The sequence below is a fragment of the Balaenoptera physalus genome (genome assembly GCF_965194825.1).
Source record: "Balaenoptera physalus genome assembly, chromosome: 2".
In the NCBI taxonomy this organism is placed as follows: domain Eukaryota; kingdom Metazoa; phylum Chordata; class Mammalia; order Artiodactyla; family Balaenopteridae; genus Balaenoptera; species Balaenoptera physalus.
This window is the reverse complement of record NC_138883.1, coordinates 88629972-88652999: the sequence shown is the minus strand read 5'-3', so window position 1 is coordinate 88652999 and position 23028 is coordinate 88629972. Positions and strand designations below refer to the sequence as shown.

Below are 23028 nucleotides of genomic sequence, written 5' to 3'. Positions count from 1 at the left end.
TGGAGGGGTCAGTGGTGGGAAAAGATACAGTGTGGCCACTACATGGATCTGTGGATCCAGTGGGCCCACTGTAAGCTGGACTTTATCCAGGACCTCACTTTTCACCTGGTCCTCATAGGCCCCCAATCCAACAGGAGAGCCAGGATGCTCCTTTGGGTCTCTAGGTATCAGTGTCAGCTCAGAACCTTTGTCCAATAGTCCTAGTGTACAGTCACCCAAGTAAATGGCCATAGGTAGATTCTTTTGAGGAAAGACTGGAGGAATCGCCACAGTATATACTTGCCACAGTGTTGCAGGGTCCCTTCTCCAGCCACTTCTTCAGTCATTGGGTTCCAGATCTGAAAACTGACTCAAGTCTGAGAACTGAGCAAGAGATCATGACTTTTGCTTAAAGTGACTGCTCTCAGCCTCTCGCTCCAATTTTGTTTTTGGTTTTGGTTTTTTTGGCGGGGGGCACACCACACGGCTTGTGGAATCTCAGTTCCCCAACCAGGGATTGAACCTAGGCCACAGCAGTGAAAGCACCAAATCCTAACCAGTAGACCACCAGAGAACTCCCGTGTTTTGGGGCTTTTTTTTAATAGATAAAAGATCAGCAAACATGGCCCCATGGGCCAAATCCAGAGAACCACCTGTTCTTGTAAACAAAGTTTTACTGAAGGACAGCTACATACATTTGTTTACATATTATTTATGGCTGCTTTTGTGCTATATAACAGCTGAGTGGAGCAGCTGTGACACAGACCATGTGACCTTCAAAGCCTAAAATATTTACTCTCTGGCCCTTTACCTAAAAAGTTTGCTGACCCTGTTATAAATGCTAAGCAGCAGCCTTGTCAACTGTCTGCCTATTTTGCCCCTAGGTGCAAAATCGACACCATGTCCCATTAGCCATCTCCACAACCCCCTGCTGGCAAAGCCCACTGACTGCCCTCCAAACTTGCCTTTTGGTGAGCGAGGTAATTATGGCCTCCTGACTTCTGGCAGGTTAAGTGGCACCTCTTGGCCTCTATGAACCCCGTAGATGCTAACAAGCCCAGTTTGTAACCGTCTGTCCTTCCATCATCCCCAGCCTCCAGAACTTCTTAAGTGATGTGGGTGCCCCTCTCATCAGTACATTTTGATGGCTTGGTGACTGGTGTGTCCTCTCATGGGATGCATCCTCCGGTGGGTCTTTTGGCTTACATAATAGAGCCCTTCCAGCATGTCCACTTTCCTCAGCCTCTTTATTCCTTCCTGGACTGTCTGAAGGAGAGAAGGAGAGGTTGGGGAGAAGCATCCTAAACTGCTAAGCAGAATTTCATCAAAGCCAATGGGGAGTCCCTGAGCCAAAGCTGACATCATAGAAGTCCCATGTCTCCCGGGGAGCAGACCATTGGCTGGAGGCAGCCTGGAGAAAGCGTGCCTCAGTACAAATGCAGGGGGTCTCAGAGCACTGTGGCCAGAGCCCTTGGTCAGCTATGGTCCCTCTAGTTAGAGGTGTGTGAGACATAGTCTCACGGTGACGACAGGAGCACAGAATGAAGATTAGGGTGGGTGTGTCAAAGCCTGATTTACATGCCAGTCTGCATCCTTAATAACAGGTCTAACTTCTAAGGGGGCACAAGCTGCTGCTCAGAACAACACCTCTCTTGGGAAAGGAGGGTGAATCAGTAGAATAAGAGGCTCCAGGATGGACTGCAGAGAGGCAAGGTGTCTCATGTGTGCCTCTCCTCCTCTCTCCTCGCCATTATTCTTTCAATCCAGACAGGAAAGGTACATCTGCCCTCATTCAGAAGCCATCTCTTCCCAGCTCCCTCATTGTGCGAAGGTAAATTCACGGACCTTAGGATTCTTCTGAGGCCCAGGCTGTGAGGTAGTTAAAGGCTACAAAAATCTCACCTGAGATGAGGGCTTTTGCCTGGATGCTGCCACTGCACCAAGCAGATGGATTGGTGAAGCAACAGCCCACAAGCCAACATTCCTTGAGAGCCGTGGGATACAAGGTGTCTCATACTGTTAATGCCGCAAGAGTCTTAGGGATCACCTCCTGTCTGCATGTTTACCCCTGAGGGAAACTGAACTGCTCAGGGGCCTCCAGTGAGGAAATCTGGCTTCTCCTCCTGTGTTCTTCCCCCAAAGCCATAAAAGTGCAGAAAGAGATGGAGCTGAGTGGTCAGCTGAAGACCCAGAAATGCAGGCCAAGCAAGCCAACATCCATGATAGCTTTCTCGAGGCGGTGGTGGTGGTGAAGGTCTCAAAACAGCTGTAATGGGAATGTCCTGGCCCTTCTGGAGTCGCTCACTTCTCCCAGCAGCTTTGCCCTTCTTCCGTCTACTCCAGCAGTAGGTAGCATCTCAAGGGAAGGCTCCTGAGCCGCATCTCACCCAGGTGCAGTCTCACTGTTGCTTGTTTCTATTGCAGAAATGTGGAGCTTCAGAGTCAGTCTAAACTTAAAACAGCCTTGCAGGAAAATCAAAGAAGAGTTCTGTGCATTCTTCCTACTAGGCTCTCTCCTAACAGGGAAACACATGCTTCCTCCACTTCTTCCAATATTATCAGACTGGATTAAATGAATTAGCAGATGGTTCGTCCACATAATTCCCTATCATTGGTATAGCTTTAGAGAAAGATTTAAAGTAAAACTCCCAAGCCTATTTCTATCTCTGGTCCTAGGGTCTCTAGCCCAAGAAAATTCCCCAGCAACGTGGTAGTTTTGGGTTTCTCCCAGAATCAAATTCAGCTCCACCACTTGCAGCTGTGTGATCTGGGCAGTTACTCAGACTCAATGTGTCTCAGCTGTCCTCATCTGTAAAATGTCCTCATCTATAAAATGCTGATAAGGATATGGTGTTAGGGTGGTAACTCCTAAAGTTGCTGTTATGAGGTGATGTGTATAAAGCACCTGGCATATAACAGATGCTCAACAGAGCTATAGGGCTCTGAACTTTAGGCTTGGGAATGAGCTGGAAGTAGATGTGGGATAAGAAATCCAGCCAGAGATGAGAACACTCTAAGAAACTGGATAAAACAGGAGAAAAACGGCAGCAAGCAATGAGAGTAAGTGTGTGGCTGGCTGCAGCACTGCTCCTACCGGGGTGCTGGTCAGTGCGCTGGTCAGTGTTATCTTCTTCCTTGAACTCCTGGATTAGCAGGCGTGGAAACACATAATCTCCTAAATAGCATCCTTATTATTAAATTAGATAGTGCACACTAAAACACTTTGAAAGATATAACATGCTAGGGAAACTAAAAGACAATGACAATGCTAGATGCCTAACGTTGCAATAAATAAAGAATTGTTAAGGTTATCTCATAAACAAGGGGAGTAGGGGACGGGAGGGTGGTACTGTGGAAAACAGGAATCTTAGCCCAGTAATTAAATCCCATAGGGACCTAAGAAAAGCCCAGCACCCAGGTCACACAGAGCCTTATACAGGAAAATAGCTCGGGATCCCAGATATTTTGAGGGGTCTATGACCTTGTCCCCTTTCAGAAGTAGAAGTTCATGGATCCCTACTCCTCCCCACATAACACTCAGCTGTTCTGTCTGCTTCTGTGTGTCTTCTCATTTCTCCTTCAATTACTAAAGGGCTGATTCTCTCCGAGTATTCTAATACATATTCCCAAGACAGTAACCGACTAGGCCAATGAGATACTCTATTGTCCCCATCTAGGCAGAGTTTTTCCTGCTAGGCTAATTTTTCCACCACTGAGCCCATGGGTTGGCTGCCCTTGGGCCAGGTGTTCACCCCAGATCCTATCAGCAAAGGCCCAACGGGGACAGTCAGGCGAATAAAAGCACAGAACTCCTGAGACCTTTGCCCACAGCAAGATCTTTGGCCTGGAATGCTTTTCTTAGAACAGTATTCTGAGCATGGTGGATGATGATAGATGATTGGAGAAGGGCGGGGGGAGGGGGGGGACCCTCAAGCCTAACATCAAACTAAAAGATTCAAAAAGTTAGAAAAATGTAGTTTTAAACCTGATGTTTCACAGATCACTTTCAAACATCTCACTGTTTAAACAAAAGTTCAGACCATACAGAAAACCCTGACTTACCAAAAACACTATAGTTGAAAACGCTTAGGCCAAACTTCATCAAACTAGTTGAGACAATACAGAATTTGTAGACTAGGGGAGCAGAGTACCACAAGATGGCAGCATTGTCCCTCTGTGCTTCATCAGGTTTTAATTTTAAGATGTGCTCATCTGTTGAGCCTGATCTAAAACTGCCCACCTCTTCCTAGAAGCCTTTTTTTTTTTTTTTTTCCCTAGAAGCCATTTTTAAGAAAACTGAACAGCCCCTAGTTAATAGAGAAGGTATAAAGCTACAACTGATGTAGCATCTATTTTTCTACAGTCCCGTATACATATTATCTCTGAGCTCGTTTTATTCCCAAGATCTTGGGACTTGCTATCATTTATTTTTTTTTTTCTTTTTAGTCTAATTGAGTATGTAATCAGGGATGGAAGCAGTGGCTCAGATTATCCAAGGATTACAGACTCCCAAGACATGTTTCAATTTCAGGAACTTAATCTTTTTATTGTAATAGTCCCTATTTGGCATTTATGTAATCCAGGTTTTTATCATAGCTATTTTTAATATCTGTTTATTTCTCTTACTAGATTCAATTCAGTCTCAATCATGATGGCTAATTTTATGTGACAACTTGGCTAGACCATGGTACCTAGATATTTGGGCAAATATCAGGCAAATATCAGTCTAGATGTTGCTGTGAAGGCATTTTTTGGATGAGACTAACATTTAAATCAGCAGACTTTAAGATTACCCTCCATAATGTGAGTGGACCTCAACCAATGAGTTGAAAGTCTTAAGAGAAAAAGACTAAGAAAATTCCCCCTGAGAAAGAGCGAATTCTGCCTCCATACTGCCTTTGAACTCAAGCTGCAACATCAACTCTTCCCTGCGTCCCCAGCCTGCTCGCCTGCCCTGCACATTTTGCAATTGCCAGCTCCCACGATCATATAAGCCATTTCTTTAAAATAAATATCTCTATCTCTACCTCTACCTCTCTCTCTCTCTCTCTCTACACACACACACACACACACACACACACACACACACACACACACACACACACACAGATTCATTCTGTTTCTCTAGAGAACCCTGATTAATACTATAGGCCAGGCACTACTGCACCATGGAACAGAAATGACTAAGAAATATCCTTGATCTTGAGAGACATGTGAACACATAACAATACTGTAAATGCTAAGGCAAATATATTAAGTACTATAGAACACAAGAAAAAAAATTCTTTGGGAAGTGGTTTGAAAAACCATAAAGAAGAGACATTTGAGTTGCAAAGAACGAATAGGTGTCTAACAGGAAGACATTAAAGAACCAAGGATCCTAGTGGAAATCCTGTGAACAAAAACAAGCATGCACAAAGGGGCAAAATAAGCACCATCCCCACATGTGAATATGTGACTTCAAGATACCATGATATAACACCCAACATTTCTTGAGCTCTTCCTATTTTTTTACGGGCTTTTATATGGATATCACAAAACCTCATAACCTTATGAAGCCAGAAACACTTATCCCAACTTTAGAGTTTAGGAAACTGAAAGGTACACAGGGTTTAAGCAAGTCCAAGGCCCTAAATCAAGCAGGAATATAAACCACAGCAGTCGGACTTCAGGTCCACAATCCTAACCACTATATTATGAAGGTTCTATATTCTTTAAAATTGAAAGGTTTATGATCAAAGCAGAGGCCAGGAAACTTCAGGTCTATATACATGTGTTTATTTCTTAGTATTTATTCTCTTGTACTAAGTGTTCCAATATACTTTTTGACTCTCTTTTCCAAAGTCCTAATAAAAGTCAAACCTGGAATAGGAGTGAACAACACCCATACACGCTTATCCAAATTTGAGCACGGCAGGCCTCCTGAAGCACTTTAGGAATATACATCATCTAAACCAGAACGAACAGCAGGCTACAACCTTTTCTTCAGTTTACGATGAAGTGACAGTAGGGGGCGACCTCATCTTAAAACAGGCGGATATTTTTATTATTCTTCACAAGCCTATAAGCCTCCTTTATTCAAGGTACACAAAAGACACATCACCTTTCCCTTCTACCTCGGACGTGGCCTTTCCTTTTCTTTTTCTCTATTACCATCCCCAATCCACCCCAAATTTCACCGATCTTCTCTTTGACTGCCCTTCCTTCACATTGTATTTCTTTGGAATTTCTGCTTTAAGTGCTTTTTAAATTAGTCATTAGAACCATCACCCTTGACTACTCCCCTTTACTCTCTTAATGGCTTTGAAAATAAAGCTAGTTTCACCCAAATGTTAACCTGAAGACTAGATGGCACCTGGCCTCATACATGCAAGCAGAGCTAAAACAGTGTGAATAAGCTATCAATAGAACAAATCTTAAATATCTGATTCATCTGTACAAGCATAATATCTGAACAAATATGTAAAATAGGAACTATCTTGATCCAAAAGGAAAACCTAGAAACTAAGTAACTTTTAAAAATATGTGCACAGTGAGGTCTGAAGGTTTAATGATTAAGAATCATTGCTTTAGGGACTTCCCTGGTGGCGAAGTGGTTAAGAATCCGCCTGCCTATGCAGGGGACACGGGTTCAAGCCCTGGTCCGGGAAGATCCCACATGCTGCAGGGCATCTGGGCCCATGCACCACAGCTACTGAGCCTGCGCTCTAGAGCCCGGGAGGCACAACTATTGAAGCCCATGTGCCTAGAGCCCGTGCTCCACAACAAGAGAAGCCACCGCAATGAGAAGCCCAAGCACCGCAACAAAGAGTAGCCCCTGCTCGCCACAACTAGAGAAAAGCCCGTGCGTAGTAACAAAGACCTAACACAGCCAAAAATAAAATAAATAAAATATAAATAAATTAAAAAAACAAAAGTAGTAGCTATATTCTTATTCTCAAATAGTGAAGAACTTTATGAAGTTGGGTTATTTCAGGCAGAATCTTTTCATAACACTTTCTATCACCTTTCTGAAAAGGATTTCATGAGCCGACCAGTCATTTTGTGACACAACCTACAGAGAACATTAAGAGGAAGATGACAGGAGAGGAAAGCAAAGGAAAGGAATGTCTGAAATAAAGTACATAAAGGGAAGTATACCGTGCTGTGTGCACACCAGTGCTTGATAAATGATACTGGATAATTCATAGACCTTTCTTTTCTTTATTAAATGTGTAAAAAGGAGTCCTCATTTTACAAGCTCAAAATCAGACAAGTATATGAGGGTATATAATTGGCATATTTATAAACTGTATCCACCCAAAAATTCACTGCGGACACAATCCATACCACATTCAACGTCTGCATATTTACATGACACCTCCTACAAAGTAAATAGAAAATTAACTCCCATCACTTTAGTTCAGTCCATATATGATATAGTTTCAAAACAAAGGCAATTTTTTTCAACCAAAACACCATAGGCAATTTTTTTCAGCTCAAGTACCAATTCATAATTTTGTGCAAAAATACAGCAAGACTAATTATAAGGGTTCTGTTCAGTTTTAGTCAGTAAGATATGCTTGTACGCTACTGAAATACAGCTAAAGTTTTAGATTTTAATTGTCAAAGAAACAGTACTTCTGATTTACAATTGACCTAAAAATAGTGGATCCTAATATATATTCTTGACATTTTAAAAAATCTTCAAAATGTAAATAATACATTTCTAAAAGTACATGTGCCTTGCCATTCATTCAATAAACATGATTTATTTAAGTACAGGTCACAAAAGTTCAATTAACCAGAATTCCATACCTATTTCCGGCCTGCTATTTATTTCAGTCTTAAATCTGACTTTATATCAAAAGCAGCAGTTTAAGAATTTATTTCATAAGATTAATCCCAAGAGTTACTGGGTAGCTTTCAAACTATTTCACTCCTTATAAATATAAATCACTAGACAGTCCAGACCAGTGGTTCCTTGCATTGGACTTATCTGGGGGGGCTCTTTAAAATGTGCATGGGCCCTACCTAAGAACTAATGAGTAAAAATCTTCAAGAGTATATTTTTTTAAAGTTTCCAGGTGCTAATATGCAGCCCAGTGTGGAAACCTCTGACCTAGATCACTAGACCAGCGGTTCTCAACTTATAAGGTAAATCAGAATCACTTGAGGAAACTTTTTGAAAAGGAAAAAAAGAGAAAAACAAACAGATTTGCTTCAGTAGATTGAGAGTGGTGTCCAGGAACCAGCATTTTAAACAATCATTGCGGCTGGCCACCACAAATCACTCTAAGAAACAATGCACAGCCTCTGTCAGGTTATAAACGAGCACATTCAGCAGTTTAGGTGACACTGTCCTGCCAGTGCTAACGATCCTGCCCTAGGAGTTTTAGCCAGTGTTTGAGGGCAACACATAGCCTTTAAAAATAAAATATATTTATACTCTTAAACATAAGGTCAAAACCAAGTGAATTGTGAGATCATAATTCATTCACTAAAGAAGGGAAAGGTTTTCAAACAAATTTTTTAAACCTTTAAACAGACCAGTTCTTAGCACTCGACGTAAATCTAATGCCTTCTCCATCATTGGTTAGCCTGATATGTGATCAGAGGTAGTGAGTGATTCCAGCTTACCAAATGTAACGTAGATTATAAAAGATACACATTCTAATCATAATCTGTAATCTAATCTGTACAGTCTCTTATGTAATAGAGATTGGACATCATGGATATTAAATACTACTAAAACAGTGAATAATACACTCTCAATTTAAAACAATGAAACTTCATAATATTTCCCTCACATAATAAATTTCTACATGTAATATTGGGGGAGGGGGGATCTAGAAAACACTAAAGGTATCATGCTGCCTCTTTTGTGAAGAAGCTATAATGGGTAGTTGGTATGTATCATTCTACTTTAAGAATTTTTTTTTAAAGCACAGAAAAAGTAACCACATGTAAGACCACACAGCAAATCAGAGGATAGCTAGAACTAGCAGTGAGACTTTCCACTTGGAAAGTTGGGTCCATTATCTTATCAGCTTGACAACTGTATCTCACAGTGTGTGATGACTGTTACTAAGAATTATAAATATTTAAACACATTTGAGCGTGTGAAAGCTACACCACCCCCGCCAAACTTTAGGAATAGATATAATCTACTTTGAACCCAGAAGCAGAATAAGGAAAAAACAGCAACAACAAAGCTAGGAAGCAGATATAGTATATGGTTAGTGGAATCTACATGGCATCTTGCTCACCTATGCTATGTCTAAGATGCTACTATTTCCTGTATACACACTTTTCTATCATGTTCTTCACAAAGGCTTATACCACCTCTTTTCCAGTGGCATATGTGATTAAACAGCTGGCAATTCTTCTTAACCAAACAATGAAAAGGCAACTGCCAAAACCCAGCGCTGTATTGCCAGAAAGGCAATTCATTTCATAAAATAAGAAACTGAAACTTTTAAATCCACACTTATTAAGAAGTTAAACAATTCATACTAATTTTTAACCACTTATAGTCTAGACTATTAAAACAAACCATTTTCCAGTATATAAATGACTTAACGCCAAAATAATGAACTTTAAAAAGCAAAACAAAGTTGAAAAATTGCATATAAAATATCCAAACCAAGTGATATTATGTCTTCTACTTAGGAAAAAAAGCTTCTTGAATGGCTGAAATGAAGATAGAGAGACAGCACTCGTGGGAAAAGGATTTCAAAACATAACACAATGGTATAAGGCACTACCTTAACTTCAGTCTACACTGGGTCATCTCAAATCCAGAACATGAACAGGGGAAGGAAGGACACAAACATCCAACTTCTCACGTCCTTTTAGCTGGTTTGGCAGTTAACTGCTTTTCTCTTTCAAATTCCTTCTCTCGTTGCTGCTCCCTTTCCAGCTCTTCTTTTTGCCTCTTCTGCTGCAGTTTAAGTGCTCTTTTCTAAGTCAAAAAAATTTAAAAACCAAGAGAGCAAAAGGCTTATAGGTTATGGCCTAATTTAAAAGTAGTAGTGTTTTTAGAGAACAAACTAGTGGTTTATGGGGGAGTGCAATATAGGGGTGGGGGAGTGGGAGGTTCAAACTACTGGGTGTAAGACAGGCTCAAGGATGTATTGTACAACATGGGGAATATAGCCAATATTTTGTAGTAACTGTAACTGGAAAGTAACCTTTATATTAAATTAAAAATAAAAAATTTTAAAAAATTTTAAGTAATAGTGCTTTGATTTAAGGTATTCAATACGTAATAATAAATTTCATGTTTAACTTTTAAATTTCTTCACGGTAACTTTTTTTTATTGAAGTATAGTTGCTGTATAGTATAAGTTACAGGTGTACAATATAGTGATTCACAATTTTTAAATGTTCTGGGTAATTTAAGGTCTCCTTGATAAAAAAATTCTGTTACTCAAAACTCTTATTAAATGAGAAATACAGTGACATATTCAGAGAATGTGAGCCCACCAGCCCAGCTATTAGTAGAAAAGCCCGGAGTGGGGTTAATAAGAATGTGTTTTAAAAGAAAACAATGTACCATGAATTAAGTATCCTATTGTATATGAATATATAAGAAGTCAGAAAATGAATACTGAAGAAAAACAGACAATTAAACCTCTACTTCTATAAAGACTGTGAAAGAATTTTCGACTCACTTTTAACTTTGATGTCTTTTCATGAAGCATCAGCATCTCTTTTCTTATATTCACCAACTTGGCATGATAGTGTTTAGCTTCAGTGAACTTAAGATGGAAAAGTAAATTTAAAAGTCAATTTAAAACAGACTGAAATATCAAAATGGGTAAATAAATCAATACCTAAATTACAGTTCATTCTGCCTAAATTTGTCAAAATTTTTGAAGATCTAATTATCTCCATATTTTAATTCCAAGATTCAAATTTAATTTAAACCACTAGTAGGCTTTTGAGAATACTTGATTCAGTTCAGATTGATTAAAAGTTACTAAACATAAAATAGACATTTATATTCTGTAAGATAACATTTTGCCTTAAAAACATGCAATATAATTGGGAGATTGGGATTGACATATATACACTGATACGTATAAAACAGATAACTAATAAGAACCTGCTGTATAAAAAAATAAATAAAATAAAACTCAAAAACTCAAAAAAATAAAAACCATGCAATATAATTCTAAAATTTTAGTAAGACTATCCAACAATGCTATCAGTTTCATTTAAGAAAAGTAAAACACTCTCTACTGCCTTTACAAGGGAGAGACTGAGCCAGGGTACACAGGACAGTTTAAGTGAAGTGTCTGCCCATCAGGAAAAACCAAGCTGTGGCCAGAGAGCCCTGAGAAGGCTGTGGACAAGTCTGATCATATTCTTTGGGCTTCTGAAGTCAGACCAAGGAGAACAATCTCTGTAAGGACACTTTTCTTCCCAAGGAGTGATAAGTATAGACTTTCCATCTGAGCCAGAGATGGACGAGAAGGAAAAAAAAATACCTCATTCTCAGGAAGGAAGGTAACAGAAAGAGAAGATCAGGTAAAAAAAAAGGAAAGAGGTGTCAGTACAGAGATTAGCAGCCTTAATGTAGCTACAAGTAAAGTCAGAGTCTGATGAGCTCTAGAGCTTACAGACCCTCTTTCTCTCTCTCTGGGCTTCTATTTTTCAGTTCCTGAATGACAATCAAAACCACTCTTGGGGGGCTTCCCTGGTGGCGCAGTGGTTAAGAATCCGCCTGCCAATGCAGGGGACACCGGTTCGAGCCCTGGTCCAGGAAGATCCCACATGCTGTGGAGCAACTAAGCCCATGCGCCACAACTACTGAGCTTGTGCTCTAGAGCCCGCAAGCCACAACTACTGAGCCTGAGTGCTGCAACTAGTGAAGCCCGCGTGCCTAGAGCCCGTGCTCCGCAACAAGAGGAGCCACCACAATGAGAAGCCTGCGCACCGCAATGAAAAGTAGCCCCAGCTTGCCGCAACTAGAGAAAGCCCACGCACAGGAACAAAGACCTAACACAGACAAAAATAAAAAAATAAAATTAAAAAAACAAACAAACAAACAAAAAAACACCACTCATGGGCTGAGAGAAGGAAGAAGAGCAAGACTTAGTTTCTGCCCTTTCAGATGGAAGCGACAGTATTACATATGCTTGGTTCATTCATTCAACAAATATGTAGCTCTGCTGCAACATGAACTCAATGGAGAAGACAAAGACCACCTCCTTCACAAATCAAGAACTACTGAGTAGAAGACTTTGTATTTACTACCACAGGCCTCTGCCTAATACTAGAGAAGGTGGACTTGGTTTTTGATTGTTATAAAAGGAAAACATTAATAAGCCACATTTTTCCAATGAAAAGTCCATTCTTTGACGTATATATGAAAGTCCACAAAATCATGCAAATGAAGCTATTTCTAATGTTCCAGGTAAAGAGAAAGGTAACCACAAGTTCCTTATTTCTGTTAATTCTCCATTTCCTAAAATAAAGAGTATTAGTTCCTCTCATCAAAAAGCTATAAAGTTTCTGATGAAATTCAACTACTGTCACTTACATTGAAAGATATAAAGGGGACGTAAAGGACCCTCAAACAGTCTGTTTCAGCGTTAATTTGTTATGGCATTATGAAAATGCCATACAATTAAATAAATGCTAATTTTAAAAACCATGTACTTGATAAAGAGAGATGTGCTTTCCTTAAGGGGAAAAATAGTACCTCCAAAGTTCCTTACTTTTACTTCTCTTTTATTAGTCTTTAATTATGAGCAGATCTATTCCAGACTTTCATATATAAGCTCAATTTCCTATCACAAGTTCAACATTTGAAAGCTAACAGTTCAAGACAATAGAAGGTCTAATAAAGTAAATCAAGGTTTCCTGTTAAACAACAAATTCTAAACTTTAAAAATTAGAGGAAAACATACGTAGGTATCTCAAACATACATAAGTACAAAGTTGGGAGGATAAACCTAGTTATTTCTAAAACAAGATGTCATTAAGCTATGTCAACTAAATCATACTTACCAAAGCATTAATATCCAACATAGAATGACATTCTTTAAATTTTGAAATCTCTTGTTCCAGTGTGTCTAATAATACAACTTGGTTCTGTCTGAAACAAAAGCACACAGCCAAAATAAACTTTACATACTTTAAGTGATGGTTCATTAAAAGCAATCACATTCATCTTGGTTAATGTTAAAAGTAGAAATTAAGTTGGAAATTTATTGACTCTCCAAGGCTTATTTAGTTTATCATAATCTTTTTCAAAATAATATTCCAAAGCCAAAATAATATTCCAACATTCTGATAATTAAATACGTCTTTTATTCTTGCCTCAATTTCAGATTTGAATAACATCAAACCATTTTAAATTATTTTATTACTTATTTCTAACAACTCTCTGTATTAGCCCCAAAAAAGTTTTTTTTATACTATCTTGCCCAAGAAACTTGATGTTTTATATATATTAAGATTGTAACATTACCATAAAGGAAGAGGAGCAGTGACTTTTTAGATTAGAGTTGGAAAAAAAGCAGTATCAAGGGATAGTAATCAGTTGGTGTGATCTTGGAAATTTAGTTTCTCTGGACCTAAATTTCTTCATTTACAAAGTAAGAAGGTCAGACCAAGTAATTTCTAAGACTCCTCAATAAAATCTGATTCAAAACTTTCTATTGAGGAAGAGAAGCCAACTTCTCTGATATTCTTCTCCAGATCAACCAATGCTAGGATCACAGGAATAAGTGACACTGTGGGGGGTCACTTAATTAAATATTTTAAAGAATACTATAGACAAAGAAAAATATGATATGATGTGCTTGCAGAAGTATGCTAAACAGAGAACAACAATGAAAAAAAGAAACAGCAATGAAGAGACTGAAGGGCAGTTAAAACATCTCCACCACCCAGCACTGAGTATGGCATATCCTACAGGTCATAAGTGTCCCTTCAGCTCTGACTGGAGACCACAGAAGGTGAAACCAGAATGGATGAGAGGAGAACCCAGCAAGCCAATGATCCAAGACAAGCAGGACAGCAAAAACAGGCTGTTACAACTGGAAAACAATAAAAAATGAACAAAACCAAAAGTCGGTTCTTCCAAAATATTGATAAAATTGATAAACTTCTAGCTAGACTAACAAAGAAAAAGAGAGAGGAGATACAAATTACTAACATAATTTATGGAAGAGGGGTCATCACTACTTATCTCATGGACATTAAAAGGATAATAAAGGAATACTACAGGTAGCTCTATGCTCACCAATTTGATAACTTAGATGGAAATGACTAACTCCTTGAAAGACACAAACTACCAAAGCTCACACAAGGAGAAACATAATCTAAGTAAGCCTATATCTGTAAGTAGTAACCTTCCAGAAATCAAAGTACCAGGAACAGATGGCTTCATGGCGATTTCTACCAAACATTTAAGGAAGAAATTATACCAATTCTCCACAATCTCTTTCAGAAAACAGAAGTAAAGGGAGCACTTCCTAACTCATTCTATGAGGCCAGCATTATCCTAAAATCAAAACCAGATAAAGACATTATAAGAGGGACTTCCCTGGTGGCACAGTGGTTAAGAATCCACCTGCCAATGCATGGGACACGGGTTTGAGCCCTGGTCCGGGAAGATCCCACATACCACAGAGCAACTGGGCCCGTGCGCCACAACTACTGAGCCTGTGCTCTAGAGCCCATGAGCCACAACTACTGAAGCCCATGTGCCTAGAACCCATGCTCTGCAACAAAGAAAAGCCACCGCAAGGAGAAGCCCACACACCACAACAAAGAGCAGCCCCTGCTCACTGCAAGGAGAGAAAGCCCGTGAGCATCAACGAAGACCCAACACAGCCAAAAATAAATAAATTTTAAAAAAAGACATTACAAGAAAGGAAAACTATAGATCATTATCTTTCAAGAACATAGATGCAAAACTCCTCCACAAAATATCAACAAATCAAATCCAACAATGTATAAAAAGAATTATACACCACAACCAAGTGGGATTTATTCCAAGTATGCAAAGCTGGTTCAACATTTGAAAATCAATCAATGTAACCCACAACATCAACTGGTTAAAGAAGAAAAATCATATATGGTCTTATCAGCAGATGAAGAAAAAGCATTTGATGAAGTCCAACACCATTCATGATTAAAAACACTCTCATCAAACTAGCAGGAGAGAGGAACTTCCCCAACTTGATAAAGAATATCTTTTAAAAAATCATACAGCTAATATTGCACTTGTGGTAAGAAACTAGATGCTTTCCTCCTAAAGATCTGGAGCAAGGAAAGGATGTCCGCTCTTACTACTCCTATTCAACATTTTACTGGAAGTCCTAGCTAATGCAATAAGACAAGAAAAGGAAATAAAAGGTATACAGATTAGAAAGGAAGAAATAAAACTGTCTTTGTTCACAGATAACATGATTGCCTATGTGGAAAATCCCAAAGAATCAACAACAACAAAAACCCAGGAACGAATATGTGAATATAGCAAAGTTTCAGGATACAAGGTTAATATACAAAAGTCAGTTGCTTTCCTATATACCAGCAATGAACAATCAGAATTTTTAAAAATACCATTTACAATAACCCCTGTCAGATGAAATAATCTGGTATAGACCTAACAAAATATGTATAGGATCTACATGCAAAAACTATTAAACTCAAATGAAAGAAATAAGAGAGATCTAAGTAATGAAGAGATATTCCAAGTACATGGAATAAAAAACTCAATAGTGCTAAGATATCAATTCTTCCCAACTTGATCTATAGGTTCAATACAATCTCAATTTAAATCCCATTAAGTTATTTAGTAGATATCAACAAACTGATTCTAAAATTCACATGGAAAGGCAAAGACCTATAATAACCAAGACATACTGAAGAAGAACAAAGTTGAAAGACGTACATTACCAAATTTCAAGACTTACAGAAACTACAGAAATCAAGACAGCAGGATATTGGTGAAAGAACAGATACATTGATCAATGAGACAGTGTAGAAAGCTCTTAACTAGACCCATATATTTCTCTTTGTTCTTTCTCTGAAGTTTGCTTATCTTTCCTTAACACTCAAGAATTTTAATAACTGCTTATTCATCATATTCAGCTGTTATAAACAGTAGTTGATTTTACTATCATCATCATCATCATCATCATCATCACTGTCTAGACGCCTAGGAAGATAAATGGGGTTATTGAAACACTAAATTTTAGCCAATGTCCTCATCAATTAAACTTTCCAATTAAACCTTGATTCCTAACTTCCTATAAATAAAGTGTTACCAGATATGTTTTGTTTGCAGAGTTTCTTACCTTCCTTCAGTCTATCATATATCATCCAAACTCACCCACAAAATCTTTGACTTTTCTGCCACAAGGATTGGCTGGTGTTAAAATACAAGACATACCACACACCGGGGAATAAAAAAAATCTTACTTGGAACTAGCAGAAAACTAAGAATGTTACCAGCTCCCTTAACTACAGTAGGGTACCACATGTAGTAGAACACAGTACCACTTTTATATTCATTTATCATCTTCAAACCCAAGGATTATAACATTAGTTACTAATATTTAAAAAATGGACATAGTTGTTGATTATTCCTCTCCTTTTGCCCTAATAAAGGCCTCTGAGATCAGTTTTCAAAGAGTAAGTCTTAGAGCAGCAGTGGTTCATAGCCAGTTTAAAGGTGACCACCACAAAAAAGAAATAATAGGCCAGCTTGGGCAATCCAGAGAGGTCCTGACCCAAAAGGAAGAAGAAGCTCAGACTGCTGTTTCTGGGTGACAGCTGATAAAATCAGAGTGTATATTTTTGCATATTGATTACACTTTATGGATTCCATTCTTCCTTATCCTGTTCCTCTCTTAGCTTATCTCCAATCCTTTATTTAGCTAGTAGAGTTATAAACTAAGAATGAAATGGGTCATCTCTAAAAAAGATAATTAGGGATTTCTGGCAACTCATGTGAACCAGCAATTGAAAACAAATGTGACTCCTATGGAGGCAATTTTGCAGCTCTACTCAGAAACAGGTGTATACCCATTTGCAACATCCCCAAGAGGCGATTCTTTCCTAAAATAGTGGAGAGACACCAAAACTAATCAAAGAGTCTAGATAAGATTTACGGGTACTTCTCAGAAGAGACCAAACACTCTAGGAGCATTCATTTCACTTTTTACATTTAGATTACTGTGTAATCTAAATTACACGTATACTATGTAATTTAGATTACTCCACTCCCATTTGCTAACACAAAAGATACAGAAATACTCCATTGTATTAAATGTTACAAAATATTATCCTTAATACAGTATATACTTTACTTATACAGTGAATTATGACTATGCCAGAGAAGAAATGCGTCCATCTATGGTCTTTTTCAGCTCACGTGAGTTCCTGGAGAGCTTGTTTTGATCTCTGCAGATCTGGCAAGTAGTGAGAAAGCAAGCCTTCTGCCAGTTGCTCCACAGCTTTGTCTTCTATGGTCAAGTCCTCTATTAACCCTTCATCTGGAGAAGCGTCACTTAAACCTGTCCCCAAGCAAAAAATCAAACTTAGGAAGCTTTTAAATTGACCCAGGGGTTAGAAAGTAGCAGGGAGGGAGGAAAGGAGGCTGGCAGTGGAGTTCAGAGCACACACACAGGATACTATAGGTATCCTTTTTTTTTTTTTTTAACTTTTACTTCCTGAGCATCCTCTAAAAATCAAGTTATGAGCACTCAAAAAATATTTTTAAGCTACTAGTACAACGTGAAGTCTAGCTGAAAAGAACATTAACACACGCAAAATTCCATATGTGTATGTATTTTTCAGGGAAGTGGATTTAGTTTTCAATGAATTATTAAAGGAGTCTGAGGCCTAAAAGGAAGGAACAGTTACTGAATGGAAGCAAGAAATTCTTCTTTCCAAAAGCTTGCAGAATTTTTTTTTAATTAATTTATTTATTTTTGGGTGTGTTAAGTCTTTGTTGCTGTGCGTGGGCTTTATTTAGTCGCGGCAAGCGGGAGCTACTCTTCGTTGCGTTGCACAGGCCTCTCGCTGCGGTGGCCTCTCCCGCTGCGGAGGACGGGCTCCGGGCTCACGGGCTTCAGTCATTGTGGCTCGTAGGCTCCAGAGCGCAGCCTCAGTAGCTGTGGCGCAGGGGCCTAGTTGCTCCGCAGCATGTAGTATCTTCCCGGACCAGGGCTCAAACCCGTGTCCCCTGCATTGGCAGGCAGACTCGTAACCACTGCGCCACCAGGGAAGCCCCTAGGGATTATATATTTTTTAAATGCAGGGACTTCCCTGGCAGTCCAGTGGTTAAGACTTCGCCTTCCAATGCAGGGGGTGCAGGTTTGATCCCTGGTCAGGGAGCTAAGATCCCACATGCCTCACGGCCAAAAAACCAAAAGGTAAAACAGAAACAATATTGTAACAAATTCAATACAGACTTTTAAAAAAATGGTCCACATTAAAAAAAAAAAAAAAAACTTAAAAAAAAATTCTTTTTAATAAATACAATACCTAAAAATATTTTTTTTCAATTCTATGGAAGTAATATGGGTCAACATTTATTTTGCATAGAGCTTGATATATTATTTACAGGTAAAGGGAGGGTCATTTGTTAGCAGGAAAGAAATTTTCTAAGAATTTCTCCTCTCTTGAGATTCAGAACCTTAATTTACCATAGAAAATAGTGTATAATAATTGTCTTCTGTGTAAATCTAGATTTGATGCCAGGAACTATTTTATTCCTACCTTTCCTTTGAATAATAAGTGTAAGCATTGTGCCAGGCCTTCAAAAATGTCTAACATGAATACCCCTCAATCACTACTCCTACCAAGAAAAGTACAAAACAATTTCTAAACAGGGTTCAATGAATGGTTTGTAAGATTTTAGAATCACTGGTTTAGAATTAAAAAAAAAAAAAAGTGAAATGGCCACATTACTAAAATGGTACTCCAAAAGCATTTTTAAACTAATATTAAACTCTGAAACACCTCTCTTTAATCATAATCTGGTAATAATCCATAACATCAAATTAGATCATTATACAGAATACGTTCATCACAATACATTGCTTATAGCTCATTTCCAAGTATAGTTTTTACCACAGATTTAAATTTTGGCAAGATTGAGGAAAACAACATGCTGTCATATTCAAAATTAGCTTTTAGAGATCAAAATAAATTAGTATGGTTTTTATTTGGATCCTGAGAAACTTAAACAAACTTTGGAATTCTCTAGATTGCAAGGCAATATTCAAACAAGAAAGAGCTAACTAGAAACTGAAGCACTCCACAAGTGAAAGAAAAATATAACGGGAAAAGTGAAGCATTTACAGATATTGCCATTGATGTTCCATCAGATGGGAAGTGAATAAAATGTATCATTAATGTTATATTATATATTATATATATTATATTTTATTATGATTAATGTCATTGCTAAAGGCTTGATTACAATAACAGTGCAAACAGCAGCAACTCTCTTTAAAAAATATAGAAGGGCTTCCCTGGTGGCGCAGTGGTTAAGAATCCACCAATGTAGGGGACACGGGTTCGAGCCCTGGTCCAAGAATATACCACACGCCGCGGAGTAACTAAGCCCAGACACCACAACTACTGAACCTGCGCTCTGGAGCCCGCAAGCCACAACTACTGAGCCCGCGCGCCTAGGGCCCATGCTCCGCAACAAAGAAAAGCCACCGCAGTGAGAAGCCCACGCACCGCAACAAACAGTAGCCCCCGCTCACCGCAACTAGAGAAAGCCCACACGCAGCAACGAAGACTTGACACAGCCAAAAATAAATTTAAAAAATAAATAAATTTAAAAATATATATATATACACATAGAAAACATAAGTATTACAGATAAACAGAAACAACCAAATAACGATATTTCAACTTTAAGGAATAACAACCAATACACCTTCCTTAAACTATATATACATTTTAACTCACACACACAGCAACTCCCTTACCCTGCCCCAGTTTTCTGGTTAAATTATTGGAAGAGTCGAAGTTACTCATGTTTTTACACACATTTATTCACTAAGTTCAAGGTATTTTATTGTGGGAGACAAGAAACATTTGCTGCACATACATTTTATGTACTAGTTTTTGAGGTTACAACAATAAATTAGGCAAGTCCCCTTCCCTGAAAAAGCTCAATACAGAGGAATCAGAGAACGTGAGAAGTGCCATAGATTAGAGAAAGATCACTTTCACCAGGGATATCAGGGAATAATTCCTAAAGGAGGTGTGGGCATCTGAGGTGAAGCTTGAAGAATGGATAGAATTTTCATTCCTTTCTTTTTTCTTTTTAAGTGTTACTCACTGTAAAAACTTAAAATACACAAGAAGAGGGTATAACCTGAAAAGTAAAAATACTCCTCACTATCTTACTCCACAGAGAGTCACTCTGGAGTTTCTTACATAGCCTTCAAGAAATTGTCTTTGCATACACATGGTTAAACCCTGTTTCTATCACAAATGAAATCTTGCTTATACTGTTGTACAAGTTTTCTCATAAATATATATCTCAGATATGGTCAACATGTTTGAATCTACTCCATTCTTTTTAACAGAATTCTACCACATTTTGTTTAACCAGTTCCCTATTGTTATGGACTAAATGTGTCCTTCCCCCAAAATTCATATGTTGAAGCCCTAACCTCCAATGTAATGGTATCTGGAGGTGGGGGTCTTTGGGAAATAATTAAGTTTAGATGAGGTCTGAGTGTAGGGTCCCCATGATGGGATTATTGACCTTAAAAGAAGAGGAAGAGAGACCAGAACTCTCTCCTTCCACCATGTGAGGACACAATGGAAGGCAGCCATCTGCAAGATCAGAAGAGGGTCCTCACCAGGAACACAGTTTGCCCACACCTAGACCTTGGGCTTCACAGCCTCCAGAACTTCAAGGAATAAATGTCTGTTGTTTAAGCCACCAGCCTATGTTATTTTATTATAGCAGCCCGAGTAGACTAAGACAAAGAAAATAAGACACCTCTTCCGCTTTTTGCTTTTTCAAACAATGTTGCAGTGAGCTTCCTTGTTTGTCTTTGCATATTCATGTCACTGTTTCTATAGAATAAATTCTTATAAATAGATTAATGGAACAAGGTGTTTATGCATTTTTTAATAGACATTGCAAAACTGCTTTCCTAAGAGAAGTCAGCAATTTACACTTCCATCAGCAACCTATGAGGGCTACTATTTACAAACGGGTAAGAATTCTAAGGCAGGAGAGGAAGGGATGCAATATGGTAAAGGAAGCAGCATGAAGAAAGGTGGGAATATAGGATGGCTCTGGAAAGACAGGTTAGTTTGGGGTGTCTGGAGCATGAGACATATGCAGTAGTGAGCTCTAAGACCATGTGGCCAGCCTATGAGGACCCTTGAATGCGAAGATAATGTGTTTGGCCCTTAGTTTAGTAAGGAGCCATTTAAGGTTTCCAAGCAAGGAAATGACATGATGGGAGCTTTATCTTGGGGCAGTGATGTGACAGTGGGATAGATGGAATGAAGAATAAGAGACTGCAGGTGGACTAGCCTTACAACTGTTGTTGTAAAGGTGAAAATACAAAGAGGAGATGGAAATTGTACGGTAGAATCCCCTGGGCTAAACAGAGGTAGGAGGCAAGTGGGAGGAAAGAGTCAAGAGTAATGTCAAACACTGATGTGTATAAAATTGATGACTGATTAAAAAAAAAAATAGAAGATCGATAATTTCATCAAACTGAGAGAGTAATTGGGACAACTTTAGGATGCTGTGGTGTTTTGTTTCTTGATGTGGATAATAATATTCATCAAGTTATACCCTTTGATTTGTGAATCTAGATTATACCTCAATAAAATAATTTATTCTTGAAAAAAAAAAGTAATGTCAAAGTTTCAAGTGATAGTGACTTGGCACCATTAATAGGATCAGACATCTACTTTTATTTATGTACATGCTGTGTGTGAGATTAGTGCAAAATAACCATGTCAGAGTACCCAGCAAGCAGATGGAGGAGCAAGCAGAGACAGACCCAACCTGCACTTATATACAAGGAAGTGATATTTATAGATGCAACTTAGGAAGGTGTGAAGAGAGGGAGGTCACGGAGGAAAAGCACCACCAAGAAAGGGCTGAGAGCACTATTTTGGGGTAACCCCTATACTTCTGGAACACGAAGTACAAGTAAAGGTACATCCAAAGTCCTGAAGCCTTTCTCACCTAGGGTTCCTCATCTGAACCGCAGAACACAGAAACTGCTTTGAGTGACTATCTTCTCAATTCTCCCTAGCATAGTACAAACATAGTATCATTATGGATGCAGAGCAAGTCGATTCATTACATTCAATAGATACTCTAGGCCATTAGGGTTTAAATCTCTCCTCGAACTCGGGTTGAGAAAGACTGCTAGAAGAAGGACGCAGTAAGGTCAAAAAGCAAGATAATCATTTCATGAGTGAGTGTGCAATAATACTGGATACATCAATTATCTGAATTACAAACCAATCATCCTTCTGGTAAATTCATCCTCAACCACTAACGTGTAACAAAGAGCCAACAGTGTGCTGGAGTCAATACACAAACTCAGAATGGCTTCACCATCAACCCCCACCAACAGCACCCCAAACACCGCTTCCCCCCAGATCTCGTTTCCTGCCTCCTTCTCTGGCCAGGAGAGCCGGCAAGGTTCCCTAGCTCCGCGCTGAGGCCAGAGCCTCGGGTCGGCAGCTGCCGAAAGCATCTTATTCCCGCGGGGCGGCCCGGAGACCCACCCACTCGGGTCCCGCCCGCCCCGCCCCACAGCACGTACCCGGCGTCGGGCCCCCGGCCTCCAGGCCGTCGGGTGGCCCTGCCAGGACCCCGTCCAGGGAAGGCGGCCCAGGGACACTCATGTCCCTCCCGCTGGGAACAGGGAAGGGGCAGTAGTACAGACTGCCAGGTACAGTGAGGAAGCACCGAACGCGTACAGAGCCCACCGGGACAGAAGCGACGGTCGCACTCGGAAGTGACGGAAGCGGAAGACGGCTCGGGGCACGTGACCGCGGGTCCGCCCTCCCGCTTTTTGTCTCCTCCAT

At 39.2% G+C, this 23028-nt stretch overlaps 1 protein-coding gene across 9 annotated transcripts in view; it reads right to left on the bottom strand.

Moving 5' to 3' along the window:
- The window catches only part of BLOC1S6 (biogenesis of lysosomal organelles complex 1 subunit 6), a 91595-nt gene that overhangs the window by 30435 nt on the left and 38132 nt on the right, over positions 1 to 23028 (bottom strand). For 3 of the 9 annotated variants that reach the window (XM_082450163.1, XM_082450164.1, XM_082450162.1), the window contains 4 exons: positions 17360 to 17501; positions 12979 to 13066; positions 10635 to 10721; positions 7169 to 9922 (listed from right to left, as the gene is read on the bottom strand). In XM_082450163.1, the coding sequence (XP_082306289.1) occupies positions 9803 to 9922; positions 10635 to 10721; positions 12979 to 13066; positions 17360 to 17501 (437 nt within the window). In that variant the 3' untranslated portion in view covers positions 7169 to 9802. The other 6 variants (XR_014260642.1, XR_014260643.1, XR_014260644.1 and 3 more) reach the window with 5 other exon arrangements.